The sequence below is a fragment of the Benincasa hispida genome, chromosome 7 (assembly GCF_009727055.1).
Source record: "Benincasa hispida cultivar B227 chromosome 7, ASM972705v1, whole genome shotgun sequence".
In the NCBI taxonomy this organism is placed as follows: domain Eukaryota; kingdom Viridiplantae; phylum Streptophyta; class Magnoliopsida; order Cucurbitales; family Cucurbitaceae; genus Benincasa; species Benincasa hispida.
Window position 1 is genome coordinate 45,475,120 of NC_052355.1, and position 17,838 is coordinate 45,492,957.

At 33.1% G+C, this 17,838-nt stretch overlaps 2 protein-coding genes across 2 annotated transcripts; one reads left to right on the forward strand and one right to left on the reverse strand.

The window, feature by feature from the left end:
- The first annotated feature begins 9,760 nt into the window (after window positions 1-9,760).
- Window positions 9,761-13,190, forward strand: LOC120081367 (probable LRR receptor-like serine/threonine-protein kinase At1g14390). Its single transcript, XM_039036173.1, has 7 exons — window positions 9,761-11,549; window positions 11,634-11,764; window positions 11,849-12,092; window positions 12,199-12,392; window positions 12,473-12,504; window positions 12,571-12,682; window positions 12,798-13,190. Exons 1-7 carry the CDS (start codon window positions 10,313-10,315, stop codon window positions 13,026-13,028), a joined length of 2,181 nt encoding a protein of 726 aa, XP_038892101.1. The 5' UTR covers window positions 9,761-10,312; the 3' UTR covers window positions 13,029-13,190.
- Window positions 13,191-13,357: 167 nt separating this feature from the next.
- LOC120081368 (ubiquitin-conjugating enzyme E2 2) lies at window positions 13,358-16,655 on the reverse strand. The gene is made up of 6 exons (XM_039036174.1): window positions 16,461-16,655; window positions 15,580-15,713; window positions 15,421-15,446; window positions 14,665-14,754; window positions 14,193-14,281; window positions 13,358-13,634 (listed from the first exon to the last, which is right to left on the reverse strand). Exons 2-6 carry the CDS (start codon window positions 15,702-15,704, stop codon window positions 13,506-13,508), a joined length of 459 nt encoding a protein of 152 aa, XP_038892102.1. The 5' UTR covers window positions 15,705-15,713; window positions 16,461-16,655; the 3' UTR covers window positions 13,358-13,505.
- Window positions 16,656-17,838: the final 1,183 nt, after the last annotated feature.

Genomic DNA, 17,838 nt, shown 5'->3' on the forward strand with positions numbered 1-17,838 from the left:
AATCCAACAATACTGATAAATCCATTGAAATATCCAACTGAATTTCACCCAATATCAAACTAACTAAACTATTGAAGTCTATCATATCATCAACAAAAACTTTAGCAACACTATAATTCTCATAAGAATTGTAATGAGTCCACTGTCCACCATAAAAAACGATTACAGGAATATTAACCATGGTATCAATTTACTGCAATAAAAGGAAAAGAAGATTGTATAAGAAAAATGTTAATATATATATATAACCCTATCACTGTCTATCAGTGATAGATAATGATAAAGCTCAATCACAGTATATCAAACACGGTATATTGCTAGTGATAGAGCTCAATCATTGTTATAGAGAGTGATAGAGTTCTATCACTGTCTATCAGTGATAGATAATGATAGAGCTCAATCACAGTATATCAAACACGGTATATTACTAGTGATAGAGCTCAATCATTGTTATAGAGAGTGATAGAGTTCTATCACTTTCTATCAGTGATAGACATTGATAGAACTATATCACTGTCTATCACGAATAGAAAGTGATAAAACTCTATCACTTTGTATAACTTATAGACAATGATATATGTGTATCATTGTCTGTCAGTGGTAGAGAAATGTTCACATCCATACATAGCCACAACAAAAACTATCTATCTGTGGGGAAGAAGCCATAGATGAACAGTGCTACACGATCATTTAGCACGCAATGATGCATCAAGTATCCAATACCACGCGATCGTCTAGCAAGCGAGCGCCTACACGATCATGTAGCCAATGCAACACGATCGTGTAAAAAACTCTACACAATCGCCTAGCATTAACTATACGATCATTTAGAAAATGCTACATGCTAGGCGATCGTGTAGTACTCTATATATCGCATAACAAAAACTATCTGATCGTTTAACTTTGTAAAATTTAAAGAAAAACTTAATATGTATATAGCTTTATCATTGTCTATCAGTGATAGACAATGATAGAGTTCAATCACAGTATATCAAGCACGGTATATCACTAGTGATAGAGCTCAATCACTGTTATAGAGAAGGATAAAGTTCTATCACTTTCTATTAGTGATAGACAGTGATAGAACTATATCACTGTCTATCACTGATAGAAAGTGATAAAACTCTATCACTTTATATAACTTATAGACAGTGATATATGTGTATCATTGTCTATCAGGGGTAGAGAAATGTTCACATCCATACATAGTCACACCAAAAACTATCTATTTGCGGGGAAAAAGCCATAGATGGACAGTGCTACACGATCGGTTAGCACACAAGGATGCGTCGATTATCCAATATCGCACGATCGTCTAGCAAGCGAGCGCCTACTCGATCATGCAGCCAACGCCACACGATCATGTAGCATTAGCTATACAATCGTTTAGCAAATGCTATACNGATCGTCTAGCAAGCGAGCGCCTACTCGATCATGCAGCCAACGCCACACGATCATGTAGCATTAGCTATACAATCGTTTAGCAAATGCTATACGATTGTGTAGTAAAGTCTACACGATCGCATAACAAAAGCTATCAGATCGTTTAATTTGTAAACTTTAAAGAAAACCTTAAAACGAGAATTCTATCCCGAAACATCCATCAACAATTCATCCACAAACATTTATCACATAAACGCAATGCAGATAAAAAAAAAATCAGTACTATAAACGAATTCGATGAAGAAACGTACACTTACAAACACAAAAAGTAGAAGATATAAATCGTACCGTGCTCGAGGAATAATTTCGATGAAGAAGATCGGCGAGGAAGAAGATTATGCGTTCGACGAGGAAGAAAGAAAAACAGCATTCAGCAAGGAAAAAGATCAATGCGTTCGACGGGGAAGAAAGAATAACAGAGTTCAGCAAGCACAACAAATCAAATTTGAAGAAAAGAAAAATCAGCGAGAAGGAAAACCATGGTTTCAATGAGGAGAATAAGCGGATAAGAACATCAATACGGTATTTGTAATTTGAGAATCGTGAGGAGGAATACCATGGCATCGACGAGGAAACAGAGTTTAACGAGCGAGCGCGACAAATGAAATTTCAAAAAGGGAAAATGGGCAAGGAAGAAGGGTATTTTTGATAATTTTAAAAAAAGAAAAACTGGAATTTGTTTTTGTTATAAAGTGTAAATATTATTGTTTTTTTCTTATTTATAAGAATTCCCCTGGTTTTTATATGAATCATATTCATATAATTAATATTTGAATCATATTCAAACATTTATTTCTCTCATAAAACTATATAAATTTAATATGAATCATATTCAAACTAAATTTAAATATATAGTTTTATATGAATCATATTCATATAATTAATACTTGAATCATATTCAAATATTTATTTCTCTCATAAAAATGTATCAACATACATTATATTATATAATATATCAATATATATTATTTAACTGTATCTTATACAATTAATTCCCTTTAATTAATTTGGACAATTTAAATCACATCAAAATTAATTTGATTCCCACTAGTCCTCATTGAGTTAGCGAGGGGATCTTATGGACCTATAGATTGAAGCTCCAATGATACAAGATTAATTTATTAAATTCTTTCAATCAAATTAATCAACATTCATTAACTGTCGGTCACTCCCTAAAGACCGACAGCTGAACTCTTTGCACTATAGATATATTTATGTGTTTATTGGATATAACCAATCAATAGTTCGTTGACCCTTCACAAATTACTTGTAAATACAGTTGGGTCAAATTATCATTTTACCCATGTAATTACATCTAACTTCTTAAGTACTATTGATCCCTCTAATGAACAATTAGTCATAGACCAATTATGACCGAACTCCTCTCGAGCTAGGAGAGGGTGAGGTGCCTCATTGTTCAAGTCCTGAAATCAGACCTCAAGGGAGCAATTTATCTTTTTACCCTAACTATAGGGAATAAGTGAACCCCTTCTTATGTAGCTATGTTCCCAGCTCCCCAATCAAACGAATCCCCAAAATGGTAGACTTATTGAGTCGGCAAATCTAATCACTCTCACTCATACAAATCAAAGGATCATCTTCATAGGCAGAAATTCACAACTCACTTAGGATTAAGGTCAAGTCACCTATGATCATCCTGGTGAAATGTAAGTCTCTTCTAGCAACGGCGTTATAAAAAGACACATAGCATTTTTTTATCCTATTTTTATACAAACTTTTTTGTATAATCTCCACAAGAATGATTAGGATCATATCATTTGTAGTACTTTACAACAATTGTAACAACTATAAAATGGGTCGTATCAGTAGTGTTACCAAAATAAGGTACCCAACCTTATCTATATACTACAGACCATTTAGGTTATCACTTAAATATGATTCACTTGTATGTGTTGACATACATGTTTAAGTTACATCAGATAACGTTGGATCTTAGGTTAATGGATTATTGCACGAGTAATATAAAATTAATCAACCATTGGTTCAACTAACATGAAATTACGAGGCTTTAGGGCATACACCCCATCACAATCAAACTAATTTGAACTTTTTAACTAAGTGGACCCAATTAAAAAATTAACAAACTTTTTGCTAACAAGTAATTTAAACAATAAAATCATGCAAATAAATTAAACCTAAAATAATCGTTTAGTAAATAATACTATTTAAAAGCACCCAATTTGATTTAACAAGACTGATAAAGAATGTAGTAAGAATTACAAATCAAAATATACAAATATGAACAATAGGCTTCAAAAACAAAAATTGCAATAATTTCATGTAATAAATATTAATATTAATTGCAAAATTAAAATAGTGGTTTGGTCAAACTTGACCTACATCCGTCTCTTGGGATTTTGAATAAGAATCTCTCCGACTCTTTCCATGAATTAGAACCCCACCGTTACACCGTTATTTTTGCGAATTCAAGGGAAAACTTAATCCTTTCCACTGATTAGGTTCAAACCATTACAACAACTCGGTTCAAGAGTAACTTTTACAAAAAAAAAAAAAAAAAAAAAAAATGTTTGTAAAAATAAAGAACACACTTGACAAACTCTCTACAAGAGTGGGTTTACAAATTTTAGCTCATAACAAATTAATCCTCATAATACATAAGATATCTCTCTCAAGAATTAGATGAAAAAAAATTTGAAGCATAGAGAGAGAATAATAATGGTGGGTTTTTTTTTTTTTTTTTTTTTTTATAGAGGATTGTAAAAACAATGTGAAATTGTTGTTTTAATTTTGGAGAAGATGGGAGTTTAAAAATAGATGAGGTAGGTAAAAACAAATTCAATTTGGGTCATTGGATGTTGGTAAAAAATAAATAAATAATTTTGATTTAAAGTAAACTATTTTTTAAAATCATTTTTTTAAAAAACCCCCCAACAAAAAATAAATGTCATGTTTCCAAAACTAACACTCAGATACAAACATAAAATATTATTTAATTCATTTTCTTTTTAAAACAAATTCAAAAATCAAAAGTTCACTATATATCACTCCTCAATTACTCCAAGTGGCACATTTCAATTAGTTCACTTGATGAGAAATTCTACCACATCATCACCTCATGGATTGCTCCATTAAGCTTGTTTCGGCCATATATTTTTCATATAATTTCATTCAAATTGTGTTGGAATCGTTGTTCCGAACTCTACACAATAAACACTTCAAAATACACTTTTCACTCTTTCAATACTCACTTTCTCACTCTTTCTAAGTTTCTCTATTTTAATTTTTTTTTTCAAATGAGATACAACTCCCTTGGAGTTCAATTAAAACGATTTTTCTAGGCCTTCTTAGATTCTAATAATATATCCTAAATATTTCTATGAAATTACCCTTGAGTCTAAAAAAAATGTTAGGATCTTTCAACATTTCTTTTGAGATGTTTATTTACCATCTTCAAGATAATTCTAAAGATGTTTAATATTTACATTTACATTATATATGTAGATGTTTTATTAAACTTTTATATATATAGTTAGTGTTGTCTTCTACTTTTAAGAGAAATAACTTCATTTTCACAGACTGATTTTTTTAAAAAACTTTTTGAGATGTGCAATGTACATTATGTTGTTACATTTTAATATTTATTATTAATTTTAGAAGTTTTAACTTTTAAATGAGATAGGGAATTTGTGTTGCTTTACTGGTAACAAATTAGTGTAAAAATATATAAAAAGAGATGTTTAAAATTGGGTATTAAATTTTCTAGATCTAAAATTCTAGTATAAATATCTTACTTTTACTTACCTTATTTTCGATACGATAATAAGATTTTATCTTCAATCCTTTTTTTTTTTAATCTATTTTCTCTTTTAAAAGCGATGAACAATTAGCAAAGAAGAGTGTTCTTAATTATAGAGCTGTAAACTCAATTTTTTATTGGTTTGAGCCACATTACACAATATTTTCATTAGGTAGTTATTGTATCTTGAAGGGAGAAATCAAAAAATATCTGTTACACTGTTGGTTAATATATAAAGAAATACATTATACACTTGGAAGGTTTGAATCTTCTTAAATAACTCTGCTCCATTGTTAAACTTTTTTGGTTGAAATCTCTCACTGTTGTTTTCCTCTGCAAGAATAGAAAATAATATAACACAAAAATCAAATCCCAAGATAAGTGGCTTGATGAATAAAAAGAAACAAACATGATAGTAAAATGAAACACTGTAATTGATCCAATTGACACCAAGAGTTCCCCCAAACACTTCAATATAGGAAAGCATTATTAAAATTCTTGCCTAAATGAAGTCGTTCAGGGAAACTCTAGGAGGCAAAGGATCTTTGTACTTGTAAACAAATCCCAATTTATTTTTTCTCTTCCACCAAATGCCCTAATTCATAAACTCTTTGTATATTTGGTATTTATAGGCCAATGGGTAAGCTGCATTTTTGGATATGCTTCATAAATTCATTCATGGTAGAAATTGGTGGAAGAATCAAAGGAAGCCAAAGCCACAAAAAGTAAATTAGTATGAACCTAGACGAATTGTTGGGTTCAATTAGAGGTAGCACAAAGAGAATATTGTATATGGACACTACTCTTTCATATTGTGGTAATATGCCATATCTTGATCCATAAATGAATTTCTTTACCTTTTTTTGGGTTGTCTAAAGGGATCCCTTAGATGCAGAAGAAGCTAAAAGATATGAAAAAAAAAAATGTGTACGTGTTGAGACGCCAATAGCCACTTATTTTTTATACTTAATACATCTCAAAATACATTCATTTTTATGCACATAAGAATGGTTAAATTGTAAATTTAATTCCTATAATTTGGAGAAATTATAATTTAGTTCCTATGGTTTCTAATTAGAATCAGTCCCTATTGTTTGCATAGGAGACTATTATGAGGTTTTATCGAAGGATAAGAATCAAATTTATAATTTAATCTTAAAAGATTGACATAATTTTAAAAAATATAAAAAAAACAAAGATCAATGTAATCCGAGATGCACTTAATTATTATTATTATTTTTTTTTATCATTATCCCTTCCCATTCTTTTTCACTCTGGTTTATTGATTCCAAGGGGGCTCCAAAATTTTAATGTGTTAGAAAGAGAATCCCACACATTTCGTATAATTTAATTTGAGTAACATGGTTCTTTAAATTTAATAATATGTTTTAGTCAAATCTAAACAACTTGTCCTTGTTACCAAGATAATTTTCTTATGTATGACAATGAACTATTGATTTTTTATCCAGATAGCTAATTTGTTAGGTGACTGTAATACGATTTAGGAGGGTTAAAGTAAATTATAGATTGAAATAGGTAGTTTTTTCCGGAGTAAATTAATACTTTGTAAAGAGACAAATCATATTAACTAAACTTAAACTCTTGAAATTATAGAGATTAAATGAAAATTAAGTCGAACTTTTTAAACTATAGAGATTGAATTGAAACTAGAAAAGAGCTGTAAGATTTGTTTGGCAACATATGAGAATAGTAATTGTATCATATTAGAAAATATACAAGAAAGTCATGAGTTTTATGTAGTATTATAGAAAGAGTATGTTTTGATTTCATATCATCTCAATTAGGAAACAAGTTTGAGCGGGCTAACTCTAGTTTTTTTCTTTTTTAATTTTCATCTCAAGCTTGAGAGTAAATAAAAGGATGTGAATAGTTACAAAAGCTTTGAAAATCCGCTTTTATATATTTAGGATTAAAGAGAAAATTTCAACGCAGAATTTTTTTTCTCTCTATGTAGGATCGTGGTTTTTCTCTAGAGCTTTTCGCATAAATTTTTGTTATTTTCTTTTATTCTCTAAATTATTTTCTGCTTATGTATGTGGTAGTAGCGAGAGATTTTCACAACCCAAACAACCACTCTAAACCTTATGAACTTGAATGCAACTAATCGAATGGAACCAAAACATCTTGAAAAAACATAACTACAAATCAAAGATTAAAGATTTAGTTTTAAACAATTTAAGCAGATAAAAAGATGGGTTATTTAGCATAAGAGATTTTGGTATAAATTCCATTTCAAGTGGGATTTTTGTGGGAGAGTCGTAGAACAGATTCATAGAAAGAAAAAGATTCAAAGTTAAAGAAAAGGAGGGATGAGTTCTTGTGTCCACTTCAAACCCTTGATTTGGTACATCATTCAGGCCAGGTTCGTCCCTATATTTCCTTATACTCCAAATATTTCTCATATGAAAATAAGTTCAAATGACATTAGATTTTTTTCTTTTTCTTATATAAATGTAGGTCTTCTATGAGTTTGGTAACCATGAAATTGTTTGAAATCAAAGAGAGAGTCAGGTGCCCACTAGAGTTTCCCTTGAGCACTTCATTGGGGCAATTTAAAATTTTCCAAATTTTTGTTATGTCCCATTGAAGTGTTTGGGGGAACTCTGGCTGACATATGACATACTTAAAAGCAGCAACAAGGACATGATTATATTACAACACTTTATTTCTTCATGGGGTTGTTCTGTTCTATTGCTTCTAAATTTTTATTACCATTACCATTCATTTTCATTTTTCTTTACATATCAAAACATTTTGACAGATTTGTACTCTTTCAGAAAAGATTTAGTTCCTAATGTTAAATATTTTGTTTGATAGATAATTATTAATCTAAATATAATTCAACTTACTTACATATGTATACTCAACTAGGAGGGTCAAAATTTCACATTTCTACTCTCACGTGTGGCTTATAAAGGGAGCTATGAGCGGTAAAAAATATTGTTTTTTTTTTTTAATTATTTAAAAGTTAAACCATATCAAGTATCTTTGATCTGGTTTTATTTATGCTTTTGAAATGTTTCCTTTTACACTAGTTGAAAGATAAAATAAAAAATATTTTTTTAGTTTAAGCAAATTTAAACAGATAATTAAATCTTGAGATATAAAAAAAAAACCAAGAAATATTCAAATTTGAGATGAAGGGAAAAATCATATATTGTACACGTGGTTAAGAAGATACATTGACAATTACAAGATTTTCAGGATCATCATTGAGTTTACTGTATTACTATTAGTATTGAAGCCATGTTCAGTACTTTCACTTCACAATTGTTGAGACAATAAAACCATACGATAGTTAAAAAATTGACGTCATTTATTCGTAAAAAATGTTAAAATATTATCTTGATCTCTATATTTTAAAGTTTGTCAATCAAGTCATATACTTTTAATGTCTAATTTTAATCTATATAATTTCAATAAATTTTAAAATTATTCCTCTGGTTTATTGTTGATTTCTTCAGAAATATTTCAATATATATCAGCATTTTTATTAAAATTTTGAAACAAGCCCATATGTTGTACTTTTTTTTCTGTTTACATAAAAATTATTATTATTTAATTCATTTTGATAAAAGTTAACTTATGAAAAATTAAAATTAACTTATGAAAAATTAAAATTAAAATTTATTGAAAATAAAAGACTCAGACTAAAAGTCTTCGGAAGTAAAAAGTAAGAAGGACTAAAATTAAACAGGAAACGGACGAACAGGCGCGCTTCACCCTCGCGCCCACTAACCACACAACAACGGCGGCGCTGGACGCCGATACCGGCCGAATCCTCTGGTCGGCAGCGAAACAGCAAATGCGCCTCCGTCAGTGGCCAACGACGTCCTTTTCACCGACGCCAAATGGTCTGTTTTACGCCATGGACATGGAAAATGCAGAAATAATCTGGCCCCACCACACCGGAGGTACTGCGTACGGAGGAATTGCTGTATGGATGTTTCTATTCAAAATTGGGCTTCGATTCAAAATTGGGCTGTTGATATTCCGCCCCGCTTGGACTGCACTGTTGGCAATTTCCTATTAACTTTCTATGTATATTGTTATGATTTAGCGCAAACAATTATGCTTTTTCAATCCATTTCCCCCACCAAAACAATACAAATATTATCTTCGTAATCTTTGATTCTGGTACCAAGAAATGCGTTTACAATTAGCAAAAGAACAAATTATTGAGCTGGAAAAGGCTGCTTCCTCTTGCAATATAATAATGCTTATGAAGACAAAAGGATGGATTAGGTGTAACAAATCGCAATAAAGTCATTAACCACAAGATGGAGTAGTCATCTGGCTTTCAGGGCAATTCTCATCTCTCACTTTCAGTCAACTTCAACCGACAAAGCAGAACTCCAAACCTTGCTAGTCTTTTAAGACCATTATGGTAATTTAATCTAAACCTTCTTTTGGTCCCTCGGGGTTTGTTTGACATTGACAAATTAGCCATTTTGTTCAAAATTCTACCATAGATTACTAGTTTTTGAGATTTTCTCGAGGTTTCACTATGCCATATATTTTTAAATACCAATCATTTATAAGGCCACGTGCTTTGGAGGCGCGAGATTAAGAGACAAACTTGCGGATCCACCGTAGTGAGTTTGGTCAAACACCAGGAGCTGGCCATTGGGGAGAGCTTAGTTGACTTTTTCTGTACAGTCTGATGGGAAAAAGTCAGAGTGAAGTGCGGCAGGGCAACTAGAGTTCAATTTTATATTGTGGGTTGGGGAGCACATGATTAGGATTTCTTTAATCTCTTCTCTTGAGTTTTGTTTTGACTGTTGGAAATGCCTTGAGACTGCTTCATTTAGTCTGAAGTTTCTCCTATATTTCTTTTCAGATCTCTGATTCGTTTCTCCATGTAATCACTACTTCTGCGTTTCCCTTTCTTTTTCAAGAAGTTCAAAGTATTTTCTCCTCCATGCAAAAGTTGTTACAGAAAGCACATTAAACTTTGTTCCTTGCTTTCATCTCTATCAGTTTCTGTTTGATTAGAAACAAAAAGCTTTCTCTTTTGCATGCTTTTCTGATGAGGTTTGCAGCACAGTTTTGAGTTTAAGCTTTAAGAACATGAAGAATTCCTGGGTTTCTCTCTCTTTTTGGTTTCCTGCTTTCATTTTTGCTGTTATCTTTCCAGTTTCAACAGGGCAACTTCCTCCAAGCGAAACCAGAATTCTATTTGAGATTCAAAAACTTCTTGAGTATCCCGTTGCTCTTCAGGGATGGTCAAACTGGACCAACTTCTGCTATTTACCTCCTTCTTCTTCACTCAAAATTGTCTGTTCTGGTAATCACATAACAGAATTAACTGTCATTGGAAACAAAAGCTCTCCTTCCAAAGCCCCAAAATCAGTTTCTGTGAGTTCCATCCCTTATCCGCAGACTCTTTCAAATAGTTTCTCCATTGATTCCTTCTTTACTGTTCTCACCAAGCTTTCAAACCTGAGAGTCTTATCATTGGTGTCTTTGGGATTGTGGGGTCCTTTTCCTTCCAAAGTTAATAGGCTCTCGTCTTTGGAAGTGCTTAACATAAGCTCAAATTTTATCTATGGAGGCATCCCTACAACAATCTCAAAACTTCATAGTCTCAAGAGCCTTGTTTTGGCTGACAATTTGCTCAATGGAAGTGTTCCAGATCTTAGAGGGCTTGCAGTTCTCGAAGAGCTGAATTTAGGACAAAATAAACTAGGACAAAAAGCACCTTCTCTGGGGGAAACTGTTGTAATCATCATACTGAGGAAAAACTTATTCAGATCTGAAATCCCCTCAAGAATCTTGGAACTCAATAAACTTCAGCTATTAGATATCTCCTACAATAAGTTTCTTGGCCCAATCCATGCTTCTCTTTTCTCTCTACCTGCAGTTCAGTATCTCAACCTAGCTTATAACCAATTAAGTGGGGCACTCTCGGTTAACACAACTTGCAACAGAAACCTTAAGTTTGTAGACATTTCACACAACCTCTTGATAGGAAAATTACCTTCTTGCATCAGACCAAATTCTTCAAATCGCACAGTGAATATTTCTTGGAACTGCTTGTCAAGTGGAAGCTCGAAGGACCAGCATACTTATTCCTACTGCCATAAGGAAGCAATGGCTGTGGAGCCTCCAAGTGACTCACAGAAACAGAAACTTAGCACCAAACTGGGTCTCATGCTTGCCATCATTGGAGGCGTTGTTGGAATTTCAGGTGTTGTTCTGTTATTAATTTATGTAATAATCCGAAACAGAAGAAGATTTGGAGAGACCAAATATGAGAAATCTACTGCGGATAAACTCTCTGTTCGCGGCTCTCCACTTCCCAACAGTAAGCCAATATTCTTCCCCTTTTAGTTCTATTTCATTCAAAATAAAATTATAAGCTTGTTCTTGTTAACTCGATATTACACAGGACGTGTACCCCAGACAAGGCTACCAGCACTTGGGCTGCCTCCATACCGGGTCTTCACATTGGATGAGATCGAAGACATCACAAAAAACTTCGACCCATCAAGCTTGGCTGCCGAAGAACCCCAAGCAAAGGTGAGGAATTGATTCAAACTTCAACTATGTGAAGATCTCGAGAAAAGTAATTTCAATAAGAAGTTTTCTGTTCAATTCTTGCAGACATATAAAGGGCGGCTGCCTGATGGTTCCGTGGTCCTGGTCAAGTGCTTTAAACTTAAGCAAAAACTCATACCTCAAGCCTTAGCGCGGCACATAGAAGAACTGCCAAATCTGAGGCATCGGCATTTGGTTAGTGTTCTTGGACACTGCACTTTCACTCATCAAGATCAAGTGAACCCAGCTAGTACTGTCTTCATTGTTGATGAATACATATTCAACGGCTCATTGAAGGATTGTCTTACAGGTAACAAAAACAATCCCATCCTCATTTGGCTTCAAAGTTTAAAGTATAAACTCAAAAAGCCTCGTCTGAACTCTTGTTATAATATTATGTTATATCGCATACCCAGATTGGAAAAGGAAGGATGCTTTGAAATGGCCACAGAGAATGGGAATAACCATCGGCATTGCCAGAGGAATACAGCATCTCCATACTGGAATGGCGACTGGCATCTTTGGGAACGATATCAGGATCGATAATATTTTGTTGGATGAGACGCTGAGTGCAAAAATAAGCAATTACAACATCCTCATGCCACTAAAGGTCGAACAAGATTTTATTTATACTTCGGTCGATTGCAACTTTTAACAATTTCTAAGACTGGTTATTTTCAAACTTTACAGAATGCAGAGAGCGGGTTGAATGTAACAAAAAGGTACCATCCTTGTTTAGATTATCTTTTCTACAACAATCCAATAATCTAATTCGATTCTAAATACAGAAGTGAGAATCCTGAGAAGGAAGATATCTTTCAATTTGGTGCTATTTTGCTGCAAGTTATCAATGGCAGACCGATCACAGCGACTAGGGAACTGGATGATCTGAAGAGTGAGGTATCTCATAGATTTAAAAAAGAAAATACATCAACATTAGTATGCAATTTTCAAGAGCGTACAACACAATTCAAAGATTCGTTGACATTCTAATGACTTCTATATATTATGGCAGTTTGAAAGTGGCTTGGCAGAAGTATTGAAATTACGGGGCGTAATTGATCCTTCGATTCAGGGTTCTTTTGCATTTGATTCACTGAAAACCACAATTCAAATTGCCATCAACTGCCTCAGCAAAGATCCAAACAAGCGACCTTCGATTGAAGATGTACTCTGGAATTTGCAGTATTCAATGCAAGTTCAAGAAGGATGGACAAGTAGTGGAAACCTTGGAACTTTCACATAGATCAAAATCAGTCCATGAGGGGAAGGGATAAATGTAACTACAGTTTACAAATATACTGCTCATATTATACCTTCCCGAACTTTTCTTAAATTTCAAAAGCCCCTGTACAAGTAGGCAATAAAGTTTTCTATGCAAAATGAAACCGTCACCTCTACATTAGCACTCCTTGATCATCCGTGATTTGTCATGGCATGGCTCAGCACCATCATAGAAGTTAACGATTCAATCGATAAAATGGCATTTACCTCGATCAGAGGCCAGGATTAAAGGATAGAAGAAAACTAACCTGAGAAAGATGCCAAAAATACTAACAGATAATCGAATTGAAATAGACCAAAGTTGTTCATCTTTATAAACCAAGCAAGCATTATCACATAATACGCAAATTACATAACAAATCAGTTTTCTTCCCAGGTACAATATCATGCAAACAAGCCACTCGACTATATTTTCCGTTCACCTACAACCATTTTACGGCTAATCAGCAGTCCAACTCTGCTCCACAATTTCGCGTACTCTCCTGTTGTACTCACGCTTGTTCTCGCTAAACATCCTAGCAGCTTCAGAATTAGCAGGAGAGTTTGGATTGGGGTCACACAGCAAGGACTACGAGTGAAAACATCAGTGAGAAGTCAGTTTGCAAATCAATGAAAAGCACGAGCAAGTCATTTAACAATTTGAATTCCGAAAGTTATTTTTCCAATACTGTCAATATTATCACATTCTCCATAACATACCAAAATAATTGGCAGATAATTCAATTATCTCCAAACCTAACTTCATTTTTCCCTTTTCCAGTGGGCTGTGGTATACTTGCAGTGTTGACTAGTATTGGTATGTTAAATAAATATCTGATCTGTCATATGCTACGAATTCAGAGAACAACAAGAACAAGAACTAAAAGAATAGGGACTTTTATGGCATGGGTAAGTGGGGACAGCCAGTTCCATAAATATGTTATGATAGGCATCCTGACACATGAACCATATGCGATCTACTTGTAGGATATAGGGCATAGTAAAGGAGCAGTGGCATGTTTCTTTTAATGACTATGATTACATGCTTTTCATTTGTACCCAAATATAATGCCAAAAGGAGCTATTAATACAGCAATAAGAAAATTCAGCCTTCACATATATTAAGGCCAAAATGATTGGATGGTACCTGAATAGAGGTAAGTATAGCTGCTACATCATAGATTGGGCTCCATTGATTTTGCAGAATGTCCAAACAAATGCTTCCATCAGCATAAACTGAAGGTGATGGAAAAAGGAAAACGAGCAAAAAAAATGTGTAGGCTTAGCAACATGTAAAGAAAAAATTAAAAAATAAAATTGTCACAAACTATATAGTAACCTACGAACATTTATTTTGTCATTCTTTACAAGATAGTTATACTCTCTCTCTCTTGCCTTTCACTCATTAAAATCACCCAGGCCCAAACCAAACACGTCAGGTTCTAAGGTTTAGTGAAGCAGACAATAGTGTTAGCAGATGCCAAAAAGTAGCTGGACAAACAACCTACAGGAGAACTAGGCATCTTCTTGAACCCAGTGCCAATGGTGACTACAAAATACCTTAGATTGACCCAGAATGAATCACATAAAGCAAAAATTCCTGGAGATTGTGAACTTACTATTAGGGTGGAACATTCTAGACACAAAGCGAACTGTCGGTGGTTTATTTGGATAATCCTCGGTGAACTGAAGGGTCAGCTTAAACGTACCTGGTCAACTCAAAGAAAGAATACCCAAATTACAATTCATAAACTACCTGAGAAATTTATAAATTGATAAAATACCAGCCGAATGCAAAATTAATTGAAATTCTCAGAAATTAAACAAGATGCTAATATCCATTTCAATGTTTGGAAAAGAACATCAGAATACGCAGAACCCGCGGAATAACTTCCCATAAAATGCAGCACCAGGAGAGATGAAAGCAACTTGACATTTTGAATTTGAAGTCCCAGGAAACCATAATCAAAATTTTATAAAGTTAATAATTATTCTTCAGTTCTCCACCAAAAAATACAACACATACCATATCTGAACAGAAAAAGAGCTTATAACGAAGACCATGAACATGTAATACAAAATATCATGCAAATCAGAACCAGATAATTTTAAGATTGACAAATCAATTTAACGGTATAGAGCACACACATTGTCTTTGACAAATCAATTTAACTGTATAGAGCTAATAGATATGTAGCCAATATACATATCTATATAACTGAGATAAGTGAATATATACACACACACACACACATCATCATTAGGAATAGTTTTGGTCAGAAACAAAATGAAATTATCAAACAAGAAATGAGTAAGTCACAACGTTGTCTTCTTAACAAGTCACTTAGGCCAAGAAAGACAGAAATTAAGAATACCTCCATCCCAAGGTGTATCATCTGGCCTGCAAAAGCCAACCAAAAAAAAAAAAGAAAACATGTCAAAGACCACAGCATCAGTAGTAACAAAAAGCAATTGTGCTATAAAAATTCCGATAAGAAGAAAGACTGAGGTCAAAATTTATTTTCCCAGCTTACCCAAATATAACAGCATTCCATAGCATGATATTATTGTCTTGGGGAGCACCACTGATGCCGGCAGGTGGATCTTGTTGCAATCTCTTGAAGTCCCTCATCAGTCTCTTCCTTGCAGGAGTAGACATCCTCACCGGCTGAAAATAAACCAAGACAACAATCTAAAATTCATTTGTCAAAAAAAAAAAAAAAAAAAAGCATTATAGTGGATGCAGAAAAATGAATATGCCCGATTCACACATGAAGAAATGCCATTGAAGAAGGATACAAAAGATCAAAATTCAACCAAGTGAAAATTCGATGAACGACATGAAACAAGTTTAATCAAATGACAAGGAGGTACCTATATCTTCCATGATATCAACATAACGAAAAACAAAAATGGAGCACTTGAAGGGCGCTTTTTAAGTAAATTATATATATATAGCAGCTTTGAAATGAAAGTCTAAAGCAAACATCGAAATGAACCAAAATAATGGAGAAGGAGGTGATAACATCTAATTCCATTCACAGAATTAACAGGAACACGAAGTAACCTCCTTAGACACATAATCCAATCCGGAAAACAAACTACTAGCTACTACAAACCCACGCCTTAACGAAACTAAAACGACAGCCCGCTGCACGTCGATAAATCCTTTCCCGTACCCTCACCGTAAACAAAACCCCTAGATCTCTGCCCTAAACTGCTGTTCAAACACGCAGAGTACAATTCCTAACAAATTAGGGCGAACAAGCCCTTAAGACCTCAGTATCGGCACATGTACATCGACGTCAATTACATCGAAAACAAACACCACGGCGATAGACGAATCGGGGCCAAAATTAAGAAAGCAACCAAATAAGACAAGAACTCAAAGAATTGAATGATTGAAATCCCTTACCCGTAACCTAGCGCGGCGACCCGAGAACTTTGGTTGATCTCGATGGATTCAGGAACGAAATCAAAGAAAAATCCCAATTCCTTTTCTCTATTGGTTTAACGACAAGTACTCGTCAACAAGAGATCTCCACCGGTGACCCAAACACGATAAGAAAAGAGAAAGATCGAAGGAGATATCCCAAATCTTGCTTATATTGCGTTCAAATAAAATTTCACAAAATAACAAATAAATTTTAAATTTTAAAGGAAAATGAATTACCACGTGCCAGTCTGCAGTGTGAGGTAATTTTGTAGGTTTTCTTTTTCTTTTTTCTCTTCTTATTTGCTATTTGACCAGCTTTTTAGCGCGTATATTAACGGGACGCCGCCTTGCCCTCCCGGCTCTTATGATTAAGAAATGAGAAATGAGGCGTGATAATAGATTCGGTTTTGTCAGTTTTAGAATCAATTAAGAATCAAATCAGATAATTTTATAAGAGGTGATTCAAACTAATATCTAATAAAGAACAAAATCAATGACTTGATTTTATTTAAATCGATTTATTATCCATTTGGATCACAGTTTTTTATATTCTCTCTTTTTCTTTCCATTTTTTTAATTTTTATTTTCACTTTGTTTTGAATTGGTTTTTTTTTGCTAATTTTAAATTAAAATTGAGTCTATTTCTTATTTTATAAATTGAAATTTGAAACTTTTATTTATTTATTTTCTTGCCACTTTTCTAAATAAAAAATGTACGCTCTATTAATTGGTCTTTTATCTAAACATCAAATATGCATGCACAATAATAATTAAATTAGTAAAAAAATACCTAATGAAGAGTTTTTTTTTTCAAAGGTATATATATATATATATATATCATTGGTTCAGTTTCATTTTGATTGATTTTTCTAAAAAAATCGATCTGAATCATTACTTTTTTATTTTCTTCGAATAGAAACCGATATGTCCAATTTTGTACTAAAAAGCCAAATCAAACCATTGAATAGATTTGTATTGGTTTGGATTTTGGTTTTTTTTGTTGCACTCCTAATAAATATCACTATTTTGTCTCAGATTTTTTTCTTGTTCCTTTTCTTTTTCCTTTTTGAAGTGTTTTTCTTTTGATGTTAAATTAATTGTAGGACTTTTTTTCTCATTTGATTGGTCTTCGTACTTTTTACGCAATTGTCGCTTTTGTATAATATATTATTCTTCTGTCGGCTTTTCTAACACCTTATCTCATGATGAGTTGTTTGATCTGTTTTTTCTTTTCACTTTAAAATTTCAACTAGACATTTCCTTCTTTTGAGGTAAAAGTAAAAGTGATTTATTCATTTGGATGATTTGATGGTAAACGTCTTTTGGAATTATAGAAATTCAAAGAAAATTTCCTTAT